Below are 21,522 nucleotides of genomic sequence, written 5' to 3' on the forward strand. Positions count from 1 at the left end.
GTGGAGCATGGCAGCTAATAGGGGAAGGGAAGTGATTTAGCCCAGAATGTTGGGAGAAAACCCTTCCTCTTACACACAGTCCTAGGACGTGAGCTCCCTTCCCTAAGGGTCTGATCTGAACCCCCTTCCTATCCCATGCAATTATGAGGTTGAAACTCTGTGGATTAGCCTCCGATGAATGAAGGGCTGATTGATTCTGCTGGCATCTGTATCTGTGTTTACAGGTACCGAACCTGTTGCTTGCGCTGCTGAGCTGTCCCCTTGGGTAATGTTTTTATCTCTGCCAGTAAGGGGTGAGCCAAACATTCGTTGAGACATAAAATAGGACTTCACTGAAAGGAATACAGTATTCTCTCCCTTCTTCTTGTTGTACCCTCAGAAAAAGAAAAGACCAACGTCGTTTGCAGATGAGCTGGCAGCCCGGATCAAAGGGGATGTGCCTAGCAAACAAGATGAAGAGCAGTCCTGTAAGCTACTCTTTAGTACATGTCTGTGGGGCAGCGCTAGGGTCTTGAGGCTGTTTGAGGAGTTCTTTGTAATAGTGCAATAATATTCTCAGATGTGTGAGTGCGTTTTGCATGAAAGCAAATAGCATGCATCTGTCCTCTTGCAATCAAGACAAGTAAATGATACAGACAATGATGTTCTAATAACACAACATTTGACAATGGGATCCTAAAGGGGTTCTGGCCTGGGGTAGGTATGAATGTCAGGTTGGAATTTGTAGGGAGAACCAGTAGAATCCTCCATTCAGGAACAGGCTAATCACTTCTCCACTTTCCTGCAGTTTAGGTCAGGAAGGGGATTTTTGCCTAGTCTTTTCCCCGCATGGTGTAAAATTGCACATTGGTGAATGCACATTGTTTGGCTGTTTCATCTGACTTAGGGGGAGACGCTGGCCACTAGCCTCTTCCCTTTGTGGCTGCTCTAAGAGTGAGAGAAACAAAATATCTTACTGGTTTAGTGTGTTCAGGCTTTTAAATAAAAGCTAACCTGTCAATATCACTTGTACTCTGAGAAACATTTCTTGCTGCTGGTGTTAGTTCCACCATAGAGACGGATTGTAAAACATTTTTGCCTCTTATTTACTCTTGACATTTAGACCACCTGTTGTTGGTTTTTTATTTTTCCCACTACTTTGCTCAGCTTGAAGGGTCAAACTAGATTGGTCAGTTTCATGCTTAATTTGCAAAATGTTCTTGTTTATGAAAATAGAGGAATCTTCCACATATACCACCATCTAATACTTTTGGACCCAGGGCCCTGATATATGAAGTTTCTAAGTGCTACTGTAATAAAAAAAACACATTTCTATTCACCTCAACCTCTGAAAATGTTCACTCAGTTGAACAATGGGCATAAAACTAGTTTGCAGGGTTGCTTCAGGAAGCTGTGCAATGTAGAAAAATATACAAATAGGCTCTTGTTCTGACTCTGTTTTAAAATGCGTTTATAGCAAACTGGCCTCAGGTAATAAATCACAGGAGTAAAGAGACTCTTTTTAATGACCTCTTCATCTTTTCTTCTCCAAGCCCTGTCAGCAGAAATCAAAACGAAGAAGACTGTGAAAGAAAAGAAGGAAGTCAGAGTTCCATCAGACGGTAGGGCTTCCTCCTCTGCTCTGTAACTTCTGCTTCCAAATTTGGGGGCAGAGGGTCAGATCTTCTGGATAAAGGGATATATTCCAGACCTTCAGCACTGTATCAATTAGCATCCTTCATTTTATGAGTGACTGTGTGAGTGAGTGACTGTGTGAGTGAGTGACTGTGTGAGTGAGTGACTGTGTGAGTGAGTGACTGTGTGAGTGAGTGACTGTGTGAGTGTATGTATGGAGATATACCTATAGCTCAGAGAACTGGAAGGGGCCTTGAAAAGTCATCGAGTCCAGTCCCCCTGCCTTCACTAGCAGGACCAAGTGCTGTCCCTGACAGGTTGGTTTTTTGTGGGGTTTTTTTAGCAGGCCAATGCTCAAACCACTGAGATATCCCTCCTCCCCCCAGTAAAGTAGCCTGTGTTCATGTCTGCACCAAGCAAGAGTAGAAATGGGTGTAGAGGAAGTTCCTGCTCACACATGATCTTACTTGGCATGGTCCAGTTGCTACAGATCTCATGCTTCGTTGCAACAGTGATATGCGCGCAATGTCAGAATTTCTATAGAGTAGACAAAGCTGATTGTTCCCTGCGCATCTGTAAAATCAAAACAGGGTTGTTACCATGGAGCATGTGTAGTTATCTGGCCCCTTCTCCGTGTTTCCCTTCCTGAGAATGCAGAGAAATAGGCCCAGTTAACAGCTCTCTTGCAGTATGTGTGTCCTGTGTTTCTAGATGATGAGGATGACATCTTCAAACCCCCCAAGCTGACTGATGAGGACTTCTCGCCATTTGGTTCGAAGGGTGGCCTTTTCAGTGGCGGGATGGGACTCTTTGATGACGACGAGGAGGTTAGTTACTGGTGGGGTAGAGGGGCATGTGGATTCCTGCACAGATGTCCCCCTAAAAATGGAATTGATGCTGTTGGAAGGTGAGGAGAGAGGAACTCTCTAACTTACCACAACATCTTTCTGGCTTGATCCACAAACATAATGCTCAAGTGAGGTTCTGCATTTTGTTTCTCTCTGCACAATGCCCTTTCTCCAGTAGTGGAGCTAGTATAAAAAGCAATGAAGGGATGGCTTGGCGTTCCAAAAATCACGTTGGAAATAGATTCCTTGGATTCACAAGTTCAGCTCCCAGCTGGGTTGACTCAGCCCTTCTTTTTGAGGTAGATAAATCAAGGAAAGTGCAGTTAACTGAAAAGACCTGTGTGTAGTAAAGACCTTTAAAGGCAGCTCCACACTGATGCTGAAAATCATGTGCCTCTCTTCAGAGGATAGCAGACTTGACCCTGGGATCTTTGGGCTAAATATCCCTCCCACTTGCTCTGCACCATTAGCATGCAGGAATGCTATCAATAACTGCTTTGCCACCCCTACCCCAGAGATACCATATTGCAACAATGCAGTATGTACATAGCTTGTGAAGTGCTGTATGATTTTTTTTGGAATGGAAGGCCAGTTGTATAGACCTAAAACTAATGTTTAATAGCCTCCCTGACCCATCTTAGACTCTTGGTTCACCCCTGGTCCTGTTAACCTTTGATTGTACAACTCCTGGGTACCTGCACTGCCCAGAAAACTTAAAATGTACATTTGTGTGTGTGTGTAAAATTGATTTACAGAGAGATGCAACTAAACTGTCTCTTTTCTCTTCCTCCCCTTCCCCTCCCCCCCATTTATACATGCCTCAGTTCTATGCAGAAAAATGTTGGTATTGTGAAAAGAAACGCTTGTATTTCTAATAAGATTTAAGAATCAGGAGGAAAATAAGAAAAATAACTGCTTTGTGTGTTACAAGCTAGAGTCAGCTGACTTACTTAGAGCAGCAACTGTTGGCTTTTGTGGCTATATCTGCACAGTTCCGCAACAGGCTATTGAGTTACTAGTCATGACCAATGAGACATAAGATAGAAGCATGATATTAACAGTGCACCCACTGATTCAGATGTTTCCTGAGGACAAGACTTTGCTATCTAGCAACTTGTAGAGCAGACTTACCCTGGAGTGGGTGTCAAAGAGTTCACAGAAAGATTCTGACATTTATTGGATATTTTCCAACAGACCAGGAAGCCTCTTTATTATAGATACCTGTCCTCCCATCCCAACTCTGCCTTCATCTGTTTTAAAGCACTAAAAATATATTTCCACTCTAAGCAGCAGTAATAGATTTTTCTTTTAATTACAGGATTGTAGATTTGGGTTTTATCAATACAGATTTGGGTAAAATAACTAGGCTCTTATTTATTATTGTAAAAATTACCTTCATCTTAATTTTTATTAAATGCGTCTACATTGAAAAAGGAAACCATCCTCCATAAAGCTTAGTAGAAGAATGAATCTGCAGCAGGATTCCTCAAGGTGCCTGTTTTCAAACCACTGTGCCCAAATCCCTCTTGTACACTAGGGCTGGGATATTTTTTGAGGTGCCTGGGAGAGTTGGATTCTCAACACTCTGAGTTTCAGTGATGCCCAGTTCTTAGGCTCCTTGGGTACCTAGGGTGAGATTTTCAAAGTTCTCGTTTGAGTGATCAGCATAGGGCAATTGGAACCTGTGTTTACTGTTTGAGGAGCACAATTTCAAGTTCTCTTCAGCTGAACATGTGTAAGAATGAACCTAGTTCCATGCAGTCACTGTCCCAGCTTCTGGTAATCTAGCTGGAGCTATGTGGGTTTGGCATGTCTCTAGCCAAGGGAACTATGTGTAGATGTGGAAGGGATTCCGTAGTAGTCAGCTGTTCTTTTGAATGGTAACATGTACTTTTGGGGAGCAGGGGGTATCATGTCGTCTTTAAATGCCAATAATCTAAATCTGTCACACTACATACTACGACCAGTGATGTTAACGCTTTAGTTTGTCCTGGTCTGAAACTTGAGAGATTCATGCTATGATCCTATCTCGCACCGTCTCTCTTATGCCCTGTCTACGTGAAAAAGTTGCATTGGGATAACCTAACAGACAGCTCTGACTGAGGAAAGTCCAGTACTGCCAACCCAAACAAACAAATCACAAGTCAGGCTGAAAAGAATTGTGAGTAGCTTAGAACTCATTTGGAACCACAAGTACGCAGTCAGGCAGCAGCAGAGACCCCCCCCCCCCCCCAAAAAAAAGCAAATACAGTAGAGTACTGTTAAATGTAAACTACAGAGTAAAGTTTCAAAGCTGTATTAAGTCAAAGTTCGGTTGTAAAGTTTTGAAAGAACCACAACATTTTGTTCAAAATTATGAACACTTCAGATTTACAAACAACCTCCATTCCCAAGGTGTTCATAACTCTCAGGTTCTACTGTTAAAACCATTGCAAGCCCACGTGGATGCTTATATTGGTATAGGAGTGGCTCTTTGGTTTAGTGTAAATTGGTTGGGACCAGGTTTAAATTAAACGGAATAAAGCTACTCTTACACGAAAATAAGTGTCCATAAAAGTTTTACACTGGCTTAACTAAATTGATGCAAGTTTGGGTGGCCAAGCCCTTAGAGGAGGAAGTGAAGCAAAGGGGAAGAATTTTTTCCTAACCCAGAACAAAAATGGAAACCTGCAGAAATGCACACATTTCAACTTCTCCATTGGCGTTGCCCCAAGTCTGTATTTTTGCAGTCAGTTGGTCAAGTTCTCACACTCTCTTCTGTTGTATGTCTTTGTCTTCAATCAGAACGATCTTTTTGCTGAAGCACCAAGAGGGGATGACTCAAAAGAAAAAGAGCTGCGAGCCCCAATAAATGATGGTAAGAACTGATTTGTACAAGGAGCACATGTCTCCGGTTGCACTATAGGTGTCTAGATTCTCTGTGGTTGGTAATTGTCTCTCTCAAAGGGTAATCTGAACCAACCTAGATAAATAGCAAACTAATAAGTTAGAAAAGAAGCTAGTAGTTAACTCTGCTAGATTCTCAACAGAGCGCAAGGTTTTCTGTTCTCAGTGCGGAAATATTTACATTTTTCTTTGATTTTAAAAAGCTAAATGTTTCTCCACTGTAACTTTTTTTTATAGTTTATGGCCCCCATCAGGTTGCTGGGTGGGAGGCGTTCCCATTAGGGACTTGATGCAGAGTCAAATGCTTTTCAGTATGGAGTAATTTGCAGCGTGGGGGGAATATGGCCAAATGTCTTTCGAAAATGTTTATACCTAAATTTAGGCTTCTAAATTCATATATGAGCAGCCTGACTCTGAAAAGTGCTGCGTGCCCAGCTGCTCCTACTGAAGTCATCTAACTCCAAAGACTAAATTTTCAAATGCACCTTAGGCTCCTAAGTGATAGTCATTGTTTTAGGGGCACAGAAGGGAGTTTTAAATGATGATGTATAACTTGTGGATACAAGCTCTTGTAAATAACCACACAGGAATTTTTTATTCATGGCATTTTAGTTTCATGGGCATGTTTTGCAACATGGAAGGAACATCTGCACTCACTTTTTGTTTGTTGAGGAAAAACAACCACAGAAATTCAGAGAATGTGTCTAAAGCACATTGATTTGAAGACATTTGGGCTCCTGAACAAAAATGAGAAAGCTCAGTACAATCGTCATTTTTCTTATACTGCAGTATTTGGGGCGTTAATTGTACAAAATGTTTGCATCTATAAGTTATTGTCTTGTCTTGTATTTTCCATAATTTCAGAGCCATCAACAAAGGCTTTACGGAAAGTTCCTGCGGGCGCAGTCTCTCTTTTCCCAGGTATGGTTCAATTGACAGTGACCTGCTTCATACAGGGAACAGATCTCTTGCTTTAAAACACACTACAAAAGCTGTGTTATCCAGCACTTTACCAACCGGAAAGCTCTATAAAGCTGGCATTTCTTATTTTCATTGAAAGTCCAGTTTATAGTCGGGTTGGTGCGGGACCGGCAGGCTCCCTACCTGGCTCCGCGTGGCTCCCCGGAAGTGGCAACATGTCCCTGCTGCTCCTAGGTGGAGGCACGGCTAGGTGGCTCCGCATGCTGCCCCAAGCGCTGGCTCCGCAGCTCCCATTGGCTGGGAACTGTGGCCAATGGGAGCTGTGCGGGCAGTGCAGCGCGCAGAGCTGCCTAGCCGCACCTCTGCCTAGGAGCAACAGGGATATGTTGCTGCTTGCAGGGAGGCACCTGAGGTGAGCGCCGCCTGGATCCGGAACCCTGCACCACCTCCTGTGCCCCAGCCCTGCCACCCCCGCCCCCAACTCCCTCCCTCCCTCTTAATTGACTGGAATTTTTTTCATTTACCCGCACCCCCAGTTTCCCCAATATGGCGGATAACCCAGCTTTTACTGTACAATGGTTTTAAAGAAAAAAATTATCAAAATGCAGCACTGCTGTATTGGCTGTTCAGCCTCAAACATATGAATTGTGAACATGCTAGGCCTGAATTTCACTGTGTTCTGTGCAATTATAAAGCTTCTGTGGGAGGCATTCGAGAAAGCGTGAATATCAGTGAAATTGGAAGTATCATTTCTAAACTACCATAATCTTGGATAGCTTTATTTTTAAGAGTCTGTTTGTATCAGTGATTCATATAGTGAATGTATAAAGGCGGATATTGTATGGATACAGTTCAGTCCTATTCCTATTTCAAGCAGTAGTCTGAGCTGCATTTAAAAAGTTGGCTAGATCTTTACAGTATTGTGCCGTTTCTTCATGCTAGCATGTTAAGTTTGTTTTGAAGGAGGCGTTTAAACTTCTTCTTTCCCTCATGATCAAAAAGAGAAGAAATAGTTACAGAACTCCCTGGCCCCCTTAGTTTCTCTTAGGAAGCTGCTCTGTGTGAGGAAGAGCTTCTGGAAGTATTTTTAGTTTTGAACTGCACAGCATGTTGCACATTTTAAGTGTAGTAACAAAAGCAAACTGAGGTAACATGTTTGCACCAAAGTCTTATTTTTATATATTGGATATATTTCTTCCTATATCATGCCATTCTGGCTGGTTCTAAGACTGTCTAGATGAGCTCAGAATTCCCTCATACCTTTTCACTAATGCATCAGGGATGGCTTTGGCACAGGGTTAGGTCAGATGCCATCTTGCTCCTCTGGAGCAAGTGCACACTTTATCAGTGTTGGAGCTGGCTAGACTGTCTGTTGCAAGCAAATGAGGTGATGAATTTAGTCCTCTCTTCCTATTCAGGAATTGTGCAAGTAGATCGTGAATTCTATTAATTTAATCACTGTTCAAAAATCACTGGCTAAATAGCTCTTAAACTTTGTAGTCAGTGTTCAGTCAAATTATTCCATATTCTGACTCGCAGGTGGGAATGACGTGTTTAGTTCAGCCTCTGTTCTCGTGGAGAAAGAAAACAAGAAGCCCGTGGAGCAGAGCGCAGACAAAGGCCCCAAACAGCCTGAGAAAGTCAGTCTGTTTGATGACGATGACGACTTTTTTGTGGAACCAACTAACAAACATTTGAAATCGGGTAAAGTGTGTTTGGAAAACTATAAAAGGTCATAGAAACTAGGGCCAGTGGGGACCTGCGGGTCCTGAAATCCCCCCTGCACCTGGTGTTATTTCTGCCTCAGCTGTTCCACTGTCTCATCTGTATCCGATCCCTCTGAACGTTACCATCAGTGATGTCTCTGATCTTTCTTGGCAGCTGTTGGCCATTCACTCTTAAGGTTTTTTTTTTTTCTGGGAGGCTTTTTAGTGTTAGGCGATATTTAATTTTAGTTCAGAAGAGCTGTATGCGTCTAGATGGGAGTGCACACTCAGGGTGTGTGGGGAGGATGGAGAACTGCAGCACCCATTGACGTTTTGGCTAATGACCTTTGTACCCAACTGACGCTTCACCTTGTGAGCTAGCCCAACCAACCCACCCACCCCCATTTAAAAAAAAAAAAAAAAAGACTTCTGTTGCTCATTGCTGTCATTCTGCTCTCTACAGAAGAGACTGTACTCCTTCTAGAATGTCACAACCTCTCTTGTGATCAGTGATAGCTGGTCTCTTCCAACAGAAAACATTCCCCAATATAAATGTGTATTTTATTTCTTTTTTTTTAACAAAGTCAAATCCACTGCTGATTTCTTTGACAATGATGATGGCGACTTATTCAAGAAAAAGCCTGAAGTTGTTCCTGCAGCTGTCATTAAGGCAGCTGAAGGGCGTAAAGAATCCATGGGAGGGAAAAAGGTAACGTTAGAAGTGGATTTTTCCATTGTGCGCAAAGAACTGATCTGAGAGGAATAGTTAGGCCACTCTGGCTCTAACGCTGCTGGAGTCCATCCCACAGAATAACAGGAATGTTGTTTGTCTCTATGAACGTGATGCTTAGTTTCCAGATTCCTCCCCAGCTAGCTCTGGGGGTTGCCTGTATGCCTTCTGCAGCTCTTTGTCTTTCTGGGATTCCTGCCAGAGGTTTCCTGTGCTGCAGGGTTGGTCTCGGGGAGTCTTACCAAGGCTGGAGTTGGTCTCCTCTGTCATGTGCCTCTCTTGTTCCTCCTCTTGCTCTGTAGCAGCTGGCAGAAACTGGCTGTGAAGTAGAGCTGGGAGGAATTTCCTGGCTGAGTAGTTTATTTGCTGAAAAATGCAGTTTCAGGTCGACCGAAGCAATTCATGAATTCACGTCAAGCTTGGCTAATAGTTTTGGCTGACTAAAAATGGGGAAAATAAATTTTCAAAAGTCAAAATGGATCATTTTGACACTTTTTTGTCTCTAAACAATGTTTTGTTTAGAAATTTAGCAAGATTGACTTAAATATTTGTTTAAAAGGGTAAACTTCTGGTGAAATGTTTCATACTTGGTACTCCTCTACCCCGATATAACACTGTCCTCGGGAGCCAAAAAATCTCACCGTGTTATAGGTGAGACCACGTTACATCAGGGTAGGGAGAGGAACTGCTTTTACCGCTCCCCGCCCCAGTTTCTATCCCCTCCCCCCTCAGCTGTTTGGCCTGGCAAGCCTGGAATGGGGGGGGGGGGCAGCGCGGCAGCGGCGCGCTCAGGGGAGGAGGCGGAGATGAGCTGGAGTGGTTCCTCTGCACCCCCGTTACTTGCTGTGGCCTCCCCACCCCAGCTCGCCTCCGCTCCATCTCCTCCCACGAGCGCGCCGCAGCTCCGGTTTTCCCACCCTCCCCCCCAATCAGCTGTTTTGCGCGGCAAGCCTGGGAGGGAGGAGAAGCAGAGCTGAGCGGCGCGCTCGTGGGAGGAGGCGGAGGCAGAGGTGAGCTGGGGCAGGGGGGCCGCAGCAAGTAAGGGGCAAGGCAGAGGAACTGCTCCCCACCCCAGCTCACCTCCACTCCGCCGTTGCCTCCTCCCACGAGCGCTTCTCCTCCCTCCCAGGCTTGCCGCGCTAAACAGCTGATTGGCGTGGCAAGCCTGGGAGGAATGGGGGGAGAAGTGGCGCTGCAGTGTGCTCATGGGAGGAGGTGAAGCTGAGGTGAGCTGCGGCGGGGGGGCCCCGGGGAGGGCCGCAGCAAGTAACGGGGAGGGGGGGCAGAGGAACTGCTTGCGGTAACGCGAATTCGGCTATAGCGAGGTAAAGCAGCCCCATCTCCCGGAGTGCTGCTTTACCGCGTTATATCCGAATTCGTGTTATATCGGACTGCATTATATCAGGGTAGAGGTGTACTTATTAACTTAGGGTTGTAGTACTCTCCCATTGGCTAGTTCATTTCTCTTGTCTCTACAGGGGCTTATCCAGGAAAATATAGCCAAGCAGTGCCATGGAATCCCTATAAGTGCCTCCTGTTGAAGTCAATGGGAGTTATATGCAAAAAAATCTATGACCAGCACTTAAAATCATCCTTATGCAGCTGAGGCTCTGCAGAAAGATCTGTTTTCAAAACTATGTGGGTCATAGTTCTCTAGTGTCTGGATCAGAATTTCCTAGGCTTTAGCCATCCCTTTTCAACAGTTGGGACACTTAGCAGGCCAGCTACCAGCAGAGCTACCAAAGAGGAATGTAAAGTGTGTGGTTGCATTGATTTAAATAGGTGCTGATGTGTTCTTGTTTTGAAGAGTCAACCATCTTCCACTGAGGACTCCAAGTCTTTATCTGACATACTTCCCAAAAACCAAAGAGGCCTATTCTCTGATGAAGAAGATTCTGAAGTAAGTGCTAAATGCTCTTGGATCTAAATGGAATTCTAAGGGGCCTGGACCGCAACATGACTGCATTTCTACTGCCACGTTACCTAAAACCCATTCCTGTTGAGAGATGTCTCAAATCGTTTCTTACCTCCAAGGAATGGGATCTCTGGTATGATTCCCCCAAAAAACACTCTCTCCAGCAGGAGCAGTTTCTCTCTCCCAGCATTTTCCACCAATTTTAAAAATTCTATTTTGCATGCACACAGAGGCGTGAGATGGAAGGTTAAATGAAGTAAAAAGGCAGGAAAGAGCATCTGACCCTTGGATTTGCTTCAATATGTACAGGGGTAATGCGAGCTCTTCAGTCCCTGTCTTCTTGCTTCCCAGCTTGGACCTGACCTGGAGCCTTCAGAGCAGACATGCCAAACCTGTGAAAAAATGCAGAAATTGGGCTTGTTTTTGGGTTAATTGGCTTGTGAGCTGCTTGCTGGCTAGTTTTTGGCTTGTAGCTTGTTGCTTCTTTTTTTGTTTGTTTTTGATCGGCTCCTGGCAAGCAGGGGCGAGAGAGAGAGTCAGGGGTGCACAGCAGGCCCACCACAGTCCCAAACTGCACGCCGGAGGGATCTAATCACATTGAGTGTTGGGGTTCTTAGGGATTGGCTTGTTTTTGGCCTTGTTTTGAAATGGGATTAGCTTGATTTTTGGCTTATTGTGAAAGTGGGGGTGCTTATTTACTGCGTAAAAGTTGGCAACTGCTTCAGAGAACTCCCAGGAGAAGTTGCATGCACTCAATATTTCTGAATCGGGCTGAAGGTGTATTCAGTAGGGCCCCAAAATCTTTTCTGTGAAAGTGTGGCCTCTGGTTTAGGCATGGTGAGAATCAGCCATCTTATTCCTCTTCAGTAGTACACCAAACAGTCACTTTTTGAATAAATGCAAAGTGCATATTGTATTTCCAAGTTCTTAAACCCTGTTTCTCTCATCTCAACCTGTCTTGCTAAGTGACTGTGTTTGGTTCTAGCAGGACTTGTTTTCATCGAGTCAAATGGGGAAGTCAAAGAGCACATCTCTACCGCCTAGCAAGTCAGTCACAAAAACCCCACTCTCCCTCTTTGACGATGAGGATGAAGAGGTAAGTGCCTCCCCATCACTGGTCGCACTTTCTCTGTAGCCCACTCCTCGGCTCTGTGAGTAAGGTAAAGCTGTTAAAAGGGTCACTGTTCACATGCCAGGTTTTAGTGCCATGTAAAACTTGGCAGCATATCTCCTCCTGTAACAGATTGAGCGTAATGGTTGCTTGAGAAGGGGTACAGACAACTGCAATCTTTGATTTATTACTTTGTACTCTTCTAGTCCTCTTCATCCCTGGAGCTAAAGCAGAGTCTGTATCCTCCACTTTGGAGATGGGGAAGCTGAGAGCTGAGGTGATTTGCTCAGGGTTACTTGGTCAGTGGTGGAGCTGGTGCCCTATTCTCCAAGATATGCTGCCTTTCTAGTGGGTAATAACTATGGACAGGTTCACGGTATTCGTAATTTAGTGTGTCTTGTGGTACTGCCCAAAAGCCCCCATCCTAGGCGCTGTACAAACACACAGGGAAGCATCTCCTCTGCTTTTCAAGAGCTTACAATCCATCTTTGGACACCCAGCCCCCAGAGTAAACTAGCCTGCCCCACAATCATACCCTGACTGTGATGAGGTGTCAGCAGATTGTGGCAGGCCTGTGACTTATGCAAATTCCAGAGCCGTCCTCTGAGAGCACCTTACCTCCAGCTCCCAGCTCTTCCCATCTGGGACCGTTAGCAGAAGCTCCCCATTGCTTAGCAAACCATTCTACTGGGCATTCCTGATTTGGGGTTTTTTGCAAAGTTTCTAACCAGGAATCAAAGTTCAACTGGAAAAACTTTTAAGGGATTCTGTTTTGATCCCACTTCATAAGAGTCTTGTACATGGACAAGTACCGCGTTCACCAGGTGTCTTTTTACATGTACAGTAGGCCACACGACTGTTGCAGATCAGGATCCTGGTCTCTTTCCCAGATGCAACAGTGCTTTGTATTTGCTTTCCTGTTCTGTTGGAAAGAGTCCCTCCTCCATCCCTAGTCTGCAGAGATGACAGCTGTTTGTAGTGGTTTGCTAGGCTACAGCAGAGCTGCTGAGCAGTGGGTTGTGGCTGGGAAGACTTGAACTGCAGTAATGAGCTGTTCAACATATGGTGGTATATCTGTCCCTGTGATGGAGAAATTTCCTCTGAGGCCAGGGTCAGAGAGGTGTTGGGGATCAGCTAGTAATGATCCGGGGGTAGTTTCTCTCTTTCTCAAAGAATAAATATGAATACATCTTTTGACTGTCAGAAAAACTTCCCATCTCGTGAGGCTCTTTGAAATGAAAGTACAGTGTATCTCCTAAAGCTCTGCCATAGACAGCCAGTTACAATATCCTAATCGGGAAGATGTGCACATGCCTAAACTGAGTATCCATGTGGTCTTATTGATTTGTAATGTTTGCCATCTTACACCACCTTCTTGCTGTCTTCTTCACTGACCTTGTCTACCCGAACAAACTTCATATAGCCATAATTCACCACTACCACCACCCAGATCCACCACTTTTAGCATGACAAAGCTAAGATGACATGTTATCTAACGTGCCTGAGGGCTAATCTACACTACCATGCTACATCAGTGCAGCTGTAGCACATTGCTGAAGACGCGCTATGCCCATGGGAGAGTGCTCTCCTGTCGGCATAATTACTCCACCTCAACGAGAGGCGGAAGCTATGTCGGTGGGAGAGCATCTCCTCCTGACATAGCATGGTTTAGACACCGCTTTAAGTCGATGTAACTTATGTTGCTCGGGGGGTGGCTTTTCCACATCCTTGGGTGACATTATTTACATGGACTTAAGTGGTAGTGTAGATAAGCCCTGAGTCCTGTTTGCAACTGTGGTGATTTACAGCTACAAAGCCAGCTACTGTAGATGCGAGACAAGGGCTGTGTCCAACATGAGGACAGAAAATAAATGACAGTGCAAAATAAACAATGATGGAAAGCGTACGTGCAAGCTGCAGTCAGTAGAGAACCTCTTTCAAAGTGAGGGTGTGGTCTTTAAAATATCCTTTTCACATCCTAGGTTTAAAAGCCTGGTAGATGTAGTTCTTAATCACGTTACAAATTGGAAGTCCCCAGCTGAAACAGAAGTTACAGAATAAAGCCAAAGCCTGCAATGGGAAAATTGACTTTAGGGAGACGGGGTGGGAGTCCTGGCTAGCCGATCCCATTGCAGGACCGGGTTCTTATCCTAGCTTGTCAAGTTGTTGAAAGCGTTGATACTTACAGGCTTTTGGTGTGTAACTTCTCTACTAAACATCTGTGGATGCCTTGGCTGAGAACCGCTCGCTCTATGGTATCTGAAGCTGTTGTCCTTTGAATAGGTTTTGGTGGAAGTATTTATATTTCCTTAACCAGTTGAATGTAGTTCAGCCAAGAAACAGATGTTGATAGGAACCTGAGTGCTGATGCACACCAAGTACCAGGCAAAGTTACCTTTCTTGGCTTTAATATTTTTAGGATCTGTTTGGTACTGCACCTGCTAAGAAGCAACAGTCAAAACCACCCCAGGAGAAGGCAAAACAATCGGAGCTCCTCAAAAAAGCCTCTGGCTCATTGTTCAGCAGTGATGAGGAGGTACTGTAGAGCGAGATGCATTTTAAAGGGGGGTATTGGGGTTACAGCTCTCCAAAAGGTGAAATGTTCAATAGAGCATTCGCTCCGATGCACTCGAGTGTGGACTGTTAAGTGCTTGGGCTGTGTCTACAGACAATGCTCCTTCCAGCTGTTGTAGTATATCTGTGGGGCTGGGGAGAGCTCTATGTTCTCTTTAGCTGCATGCACCATGGGACTGGCTGGCAGAAGTACCATGGCAGGGAAAATTTGCTGGAGGTAGGCTATAAGTGTCTAACAGAAAATGGCACAGCAGCCTCCTGCCAAGAAGGGTGACTTAGAGCTAACCTACAAAAGAGGAAAAAAGAGCATGAACTCCTTTACCCCAAAACTTTCAGGCCCTTTTTATACACATTAGTAGTAATCAGGGTTTATTTAGAAATATGGGGGAATTAGAAAACAAGATTTGACCTGTCTCTGTTGGAAGCGCTAGTTGGATGACTCGGGTACAGGGCTTGGGAGCTCTCCCAGCCCCTAATCAAAGAGTTGGAGGTTGTTGAATCCTTAATCAAGGTTTGCAGCCAAGTACTTGAGTTAACAAAGTGTCAGCATGACCCACTTGAAAGGAACTTTACTGTGTGATTTAAAACTCACATTCCTGCTTAATTAATCATAAGAACGGTCATACTGGGTCAGACCAAATGTCCATCTAGCCCAGTATCCTGTCTTCCAACAGTGACCAATGCCAGGTGCCCCAGAGGGAATGAACAGAACAGGTAATCATCAAGTCATCCATCCCCTGTCGCCCATTCCCAGCTTCTGGCAAACAGAGGCTAGGGACACCATCCCTGCCCATCCTGGCTAATAGCCATTGATGGACCTATTCTCCATGAACTTACAGTAACTCCTCGCTTAACATTGTAGTTATGTTCTTGAAAAATGCGACTTTAAGCGAAATTATGTTAAGTGAATCCAATTTCCCCATAAGAATTAATGTAAATGGTGGGGGGGCGGGGGTTAGGTTCCAGGGAATTTCTTTTCAACAGACAAAAAATAATATATTATATAGATATACACAGAGTATACATTTTAAACAAACAATTTAATACTGTTCACAGCTATGATGATTGTAAAGCTTGGTTGAGGTGGTGAAGTTAGAGGGGGAAGAGGGAAGGATATTTCCCAGGGAGTGCCTTGCTGCTAAATGATGAACTAGCACTCGGCTGAGCCCTCAAGGGATAACACATTGTTAATGTAGCCTCTCCTCAAGGCAGCATGAACAGGAGGGAGGGGAGACAGCATAGCAGACAGGCACACATCCCTTGTGTGTGGGAGCAAGAGAGATGCACACTGCCCCTTCAAGTAAGCTGACCCACTCTTAAGTGCATTGTCTTTTTAAGTGGATCAGGAAGTTGAGACAGCAGCTGCTGCCCCAAGCTCTCTCTGTCTCTCTCCCTCCATGTTCCCTCCCTGCTCTATATGGAGAAGGGGTAAGCGGGGTGCAGGGGAGAGGGGGACACCCTGACTTTAGCCCCCATCTTTCCCCCCCCTGCACAGCAAGCAGGAGTCTCTGGGAGCAGCTCCAAGGCAGAGGGCAGGAGCAGCAAAGGACAGTGGGGAAGGGACAGTTGAACTGCCAATTGATAGCCTGCTGGGTGGCTGCAGCACAGGGAACTTAGGGAAGGGGGGAGCTGATGGGGCTGCTGGTCCACTCTGGTTCCAAGCCCCCACCAGCTAGCTGCAACGGGCTGCTCTTCCTGCAAGCAGTGGACAAAGCAGGCGGCTGCCAAACGACATTAGAAGGGAGCATTGCACAACTTTAAACGAGCATGTTTCCTAATTGATCAGCAACGTAACAACGTTAACTGGGATGACTTTAAGTGAGGAGTTACTGTACCTAGTTCTTTTTTGAACCCTGTTGTATTTCACTGCTGCTTTAGTGACTGTCATAAAACTACTGGCTTTTCAGGTAACCTATAATGTTGTTGTTTTTTTTAAGGTAGATGAGACATGAATATCTAATATGAAAGTAAAGCAAGGCCGAATTTAAAAAAAGCCTTTGTCATTTTTTTAATACTGCATCCCTTTTCTACTTTATGAAGTGATCTTCCATCTGCAGACCACCTGTAACATAAAGGGATAAAGAGACGCACTGTAAGCATGAAAATAGAGAAAATATTTCTGGGATCTGCAGTATTCCATATTGAGTTAAATTCTGACTTCTCCCTTAGATAAAATGTCGATATGTAAATAGCTTTGTTGCAGAAAGAGACAGGTATGCTATTGCTCTGTTAACCTAGCCTTTCAGAAAACTGTCTTCAGCCAACCCGTTTTAACAGCAAAGGTGTACATTTAACTGTTCTCTTCCCATCTCAGCACATTCACCTCCAATTGAGGCATGAACATAAGTCTAGTTGGGCCATTTAAGAGTTAACACTGTATTTAGCATGGTCAATTATTTTGTTAACCCAAGAGGAAAAACTGCCTTAATATTACAGTTAGAAGTCAGGAAATGAGGCAGCATTGTTACTGATATTATCTCAGGATACTGCATAGTGTGTTAAGTATCAGGGGGAGCCGTGTTAGTCTGTATCTACAAAAACAAGGAGTCTGGTGGCACCTTAAAGACTAACAGATTTATTTGGGCATAAGCTTTCATGGGTAAAAACCTCACTGCATCCGAAGAAGTGAGGTTTTTACCCACGAAAGTTTATGCCCAAATAAAGCTGTTAGTCTTTAAGGTGCCACCAGACTCCTTGTTGTGTTTGCATCGTGTGTGTTTCCGCACTCCTCTAACTGTCTAATCGTCAAAATGTTATGGGTCAAATGCTCAAAAAGAACAAGTTTCTCCCTTCTGTGGCAGCATAACAGGGGCAGATCTCCGAGATGCTAGTACTCATTTATACCTGCAACTCATTTAGCATCTGCTAAATGGGAGCCAGGCCTATGTCCTGAAAGCTTGTGCAGTGGGAGGATAATATCATTTTCTGGCTTGTGTTGCACTGGTGTTGGTATTTAATGCCTAGATATAAGAACAGCCCATGTCTTCAAAGGAACAAGTGCTGATTCTAGTATGCCGACTAAGGTAGAAGAGGTGAGGAAATGGCTGAAATGACCTGCAGGAAATAGGCTTGTAAGAGAATAATTCCTATATTACTATTTTTAGGACCACTGGAACGTCAGCAAGCCGACTAAATCTATTTCCGAAGACAGCCGAAAGGGGGAACCTGCAAAACCTCGCAGTGCAGTCGATCCGGCTAATGTTGTGAAAAAGACCAGTCTCTTCGAGGAGGATGAAGAGGAGGACGATTTATTTGCAATCACTAAAGACAGGTGAAAAAACTGAAACAGCAGAGCAGCACGTTTCTCTCCAATCTCTTGGAGCAGGCTTACCCATTTCAATAGTTTGTCAAGGGTATTCTGGGATTCCCTTCCTGAAATAGCGCAATGCCTCCATTTTCCCAGGAAGCTGAGATGCTGTCAGGTAATCTTAAAATCATTGTTTTCTGCTGTGCATTTCTGCTATTCCGCTGTTACACTGATGCACTGGCTGAATGTTGATTTCCAGGTGGAGATTAAGGTGTTGGTTTAGCCCCTGGTTTCCCATGACCCTGTAGTGCTGCCACAGCTGGAATCACCATAGGCACCTAAGCTGAAGAAACCTCTTTAAAGGGAGAGGGCTGCTGACAGGGCATTCACATTACTCTTGACTCTGGTGCTCCCCATCCTCCTCTGGGACCAAAATAACTGAGACCGATTTGCCTGCAGGGCACACGACAAAGCTCACCTGTTCTCAGGTTAAAACAATGAGGAGTCCTTGTGGCACCTTAGAGACTAACAAATTTATTTGGGCATAAGCTTTTGTGGGCTAGAACCCACTGCATCGGATGCATGAAGGGAAAAATACAGGAGCAGGTATAAATACATGAAAGGATGGGGGTTGCTTTACCAAGTGTGAGGTCAGTCTAACGAGAGAAATCAATTAACAGCAGGATACCAAGGGAGGAAAAATCTCTTTTGAAGTGGTAAGAGAGTGGCCCATTACAGACAGTTCACAAGAAGGTGTGAGTAACAGTAGGGAGAAATGAGTATTGGGGAAATTAAGTTTAGATTTTGTAATGACCCAACCACTCCCAGTCTTTACCATCAGATTAGGCCTGAATATCCAGTTTGCAAATTAATTCCAGTTCTGCAGCTTCATGTTGGAGTCTGTTTTTGAAGTTTTTTGGTTGAAGAATTGCCACTTTTAGGTCTGTTATTGAGTGACCAGAGAGACTGAAGTGTTCTCATACTGCTTTTTGAATGTTATGATTCCTGATGTCAGATTTGTGTCCATTTATTCTTTTGAGTAGAGACTGTCCAGTTTGGCCAATGTACATGGCAGAGGGGCATTGCTGGCACATGATGGCATATATAACATTAGTAGATGTGCAAGTGAACGAGCCCCGGATGGTGTGGCTGTTGTGGTTAGGTCCTATGATGGTGTCCCTTGAATAGATATGTGGACAGAGTTGGCACCGGGGTTTGTAGCAGGGTTTAGTTCCTGGGTTGTGTGGTGTGTAGTTGCTGGTGAATATTTGCTTCAGGTTGGGTACCTGTTTCCCAAGGTCTGTGACAGTGAGGGATCATCCTTCAGGATAGGTTGTAGATCCTTGATGATGAGCTGAAGAGGTTTTAGTTGGGGGCTGTAGGTCATGGCTAGTGGCATTCTGTTACTTTCTTTGTTGGGCCTGTCTTGTAGTAGGTGACTTCTCGGTACCCTTCTGGCTCTGTCTGTTTCTTCACTTCACCAGGTGGGTATTGCAGTTTTAAGAATGCTTGATAGAGATTCTGTAGGTGTTTATCTCTGTCTGAGGGATCGGAGCAAATGTGATATTTAGAGCTTGGCTGTAGACAATGGATTGTATGATGTGGTCTGGATGAAAGCTGGAGGCATCTAGGTATAGCAGTCAGTAGGTTTCTGGTACAGGATGGTGGTTATGTGACCATTGCTTATTAGCATTGTAGTGTCTAGGAAGTGGACCTCTTGTGTGGACTGGTCCAGGCTGAGGTTGATGGTAGGGTGGAAATCGTTGAAATCTCAGGTTGTTATGGAGTGTTGGGTCTGGTAAGACAGGTGGGGAATTCATTTTTATTTGGCTCTCTGGGTTTGGTTAGATGGATGGAGGTCAATCTTTTTGCTGCTAATTTTTGCACGGATTTATTAATTTTGTGTAAATATCTTCATGAACAGAAGTGTAGCCTTGGATGTGCTGTTGCTTCATGGGGTCAGGGTGGTTATTTTGGGGAATATCTAGCTTGCTACCACTTTACTTATGAAAATGTTTGGATTTTGAAAACTTCAGATTTTAGGCTAAAAGTCTAATCATCTGAAAGGGCTAAGAAAAGTGCATTTTTCGAGATGCACGGTGAGTATGTAATTCTCCTCCTGTTTAAAAAGTTGTAGTCCATCCAATCAGGAAGCGGAATTGACATCAAGCGACTTAGGTGACTGACTTGCACACCAGGTGACTAATTTACACACCAGAAATAGCATAGTCAGTGACAGCTTGTGAACACCTTGATAGTCTATAAACTGTGCTGCTGATGCTTAGGAATGACAAATGGATTTGCAGAATCCAGGATGGATTTGTGGACAGGACTAGGGTCATACTGAGTTATTAGACTAGCTGTAATGCCCAAGTGGAGAGAACCCCATGTTCTTGCGAGACAATTCATAGATTCCAAGGCCAGAAGGGACGGTTCCAATCATCTAGTCTGACTTGCTGTGTAGCACTGGTCATGGAACTTCCCCAAAATAATTCCTAGAGCAGAGCTTTTTAGAAAAACATTCAGCCTTGATTTAAAAATTGTCAGTGAATGAGAATCCACCACAACCCTTGGTAAGTTGTGCCCATGCTTAATTATCCTCACTGTCAAAAATGTACCCCTTATTTCCAGTCAGAATTTGTCTAGCTTCAACTTCCAGCCATTGGATCGTGTTAGACCTTTCTCTGCTAGATTGAAGAGCCTATTATTAAAGATTTGATCCCCATATAGGTACTTAGACTGTAATCAAGTCACCCGTTAACCTTTTTTTTTGTTAAGCTGTATAGACTCAAAGAACTCAAACACTGTAAAAAGTTGTCTAATCCTTGAATCATTCTTGTGGCTCTTCTCTGAACCCTCTTCAATATTTCAAAGTGATCTATTCTTTCTGCAAATACAAAAGCAAAGTCTTAGTGATCGTGCTGAATTAAGGTTTTTGTTCAGCGTTTTTCAGGACCATATATGAAATTTATTCCTGGAGTTCACCCTCTATTGAGTAGCATCTTGGGCCTCTTTTCCCCACGTAGTCCTGCCACATGCACACCAACTCAAGTGAGGGGAGGATGTCATGTTGGAGGCCACAAAATCCTACCTGTGTTCCACTCCAGTAGTGACGCTGCTTTGCTTGTTCTGTTAATCGCGTTTATTACAGTAGTGTCTAAGGGCCAACCAAGACTGGGGCCCTGTTGTGCTTGGCGCTGTACACTGAATAGTAGACAGCCTCTGCCCCTAAATGCTTACAGGTTAATAGGCAAGATGGATTCAGGGAGTGGGAAAGGGTGTATGTGTCACCTTCATGTAAAGAGGTGAGAGATGAGACTCCAGTGCTAGTGAGGTAAGCAGTGGAAGCAACCTGCTCTGGCACTCACATATCCTAGTATGGACTGAGGCTGAAGGCAAGGTCTCCTGCCAGACTGGAGCAGCAGTCCTGGGCCTCTGTAGCTTAGAGAAAACCTGGCCCTGATAATACTTTGTTCAGACTTTGTGTTCTTCTATACCATGTCCCTAAAGAGGACAGTCTAAACGATACCATTTGACCAGTTAAACATGTCTGCTGTGCATGGATTTCTCTCTACAGTCAGAGGAAGCACCAGAAGGCTTCTCTTCTGTTTGAAGAAGATGCTGTTAACGGAGGACCGCTCTTCAGCTCCCAGCCGACACGTGTTCCTTCAGCAGCTAAAACCACAGTGGTACCTCCTTTTCCTGTTTAACCCCAAAGCAGATGATTTACTGAATGGCACTGTTGTAGCAAGGCAGGCTTCTCCGTAACACATTAAGTAGGGCCTTTAGGTTAGATGACTTCCAGCAAATTTATAATAGGATTAAGGTGATTGGAATTTTGGGCTTAAAGCTACTTGGCTTCATTAGGTTAAAATTATACTCTGAAATGGAGTCTGAATGCTGCCTTGGCTGGGCCTGCTCAGACTGTGCTGTGAGTATTACTGAAGGGTTTTGAGTATGGTCCTAGGGA

The 21,522-nt window shown here is 44.4% G+C and overlaps 1 protein-coding gene across 1 annotated transcript; it reads left to right on the top strand.

Annotated features, from left to right (window-relative positions):
• Positions 1–174: 174 nt before the first annotated feature.
• Positions 175–21,415, top strand: LOC135972105 (WASH complex subunit 2A-like). The gene is made up of 13 exons (XM_065579937.1): positions 175–224; positions 340–467; positions 1,533–1,601; positions 2,326–2,441; positions 5,247–5,319; positions 6,213–6,269; positions 7,809–7,973; positions 8,560–8,684; positions 10,513–10,605; positions 11,606–11,716; positions 14,151–14,267; positions 17,410–17,576; positions 21,130–21,415. Exons 1-13 carry the CDS (start codon positions 175–177, stop codon positions 21,260–21,262), a joined length of 1,404 nt encoding a protein of 467 aa, XP_065436009.1. The 3' UTR covers positions 21,263–21,415.
• Positions 21,416–21,522: the final 107 nt, after the last annotated feature.

Source organism: Chrysemys picta, unplaced genomic scaffold, assembly GCF_011386835.1.
Source record: "Chrysemys picta bellii isolate R12L10 unplaced genomic scaffold, ASM1138683v2 scaf1099, whole genome shotgun sequence".
Lineage (NCBI taxonomy): Eukaryota > Metazoa > Chordata > Testudines > Emydidae > Chrysemys > Chrysemys picta.

What these genes read in the sequence shown, in the direction of transcription:
- LOC135972105 (XM_065579937.1), top strand. Translation starts at nt 175, where the DNA reads ATGAATGAAGGGCTGATTGATTCTGCTGGCATCTGTATCTGTGTTTAC. An exon ending in CTGATGAAGAAGATTCTGAA is followed by an intron (nt 10,606 to 11,605) that starts GTAAGTGCTAAA and finishes GTTTGGTTCTAG; the next exon opens with CAGGACTTGTTTTCATCGAG. An exon ending in TGTTCAGCAGTGATGAGGAG is followed by an intron (nt 14,268 to 17,409) that starts GTACTGTAGAGC and finishes TACTATTTTTAG; the next exon opens with GACCACTGGAACGTCAGCAA.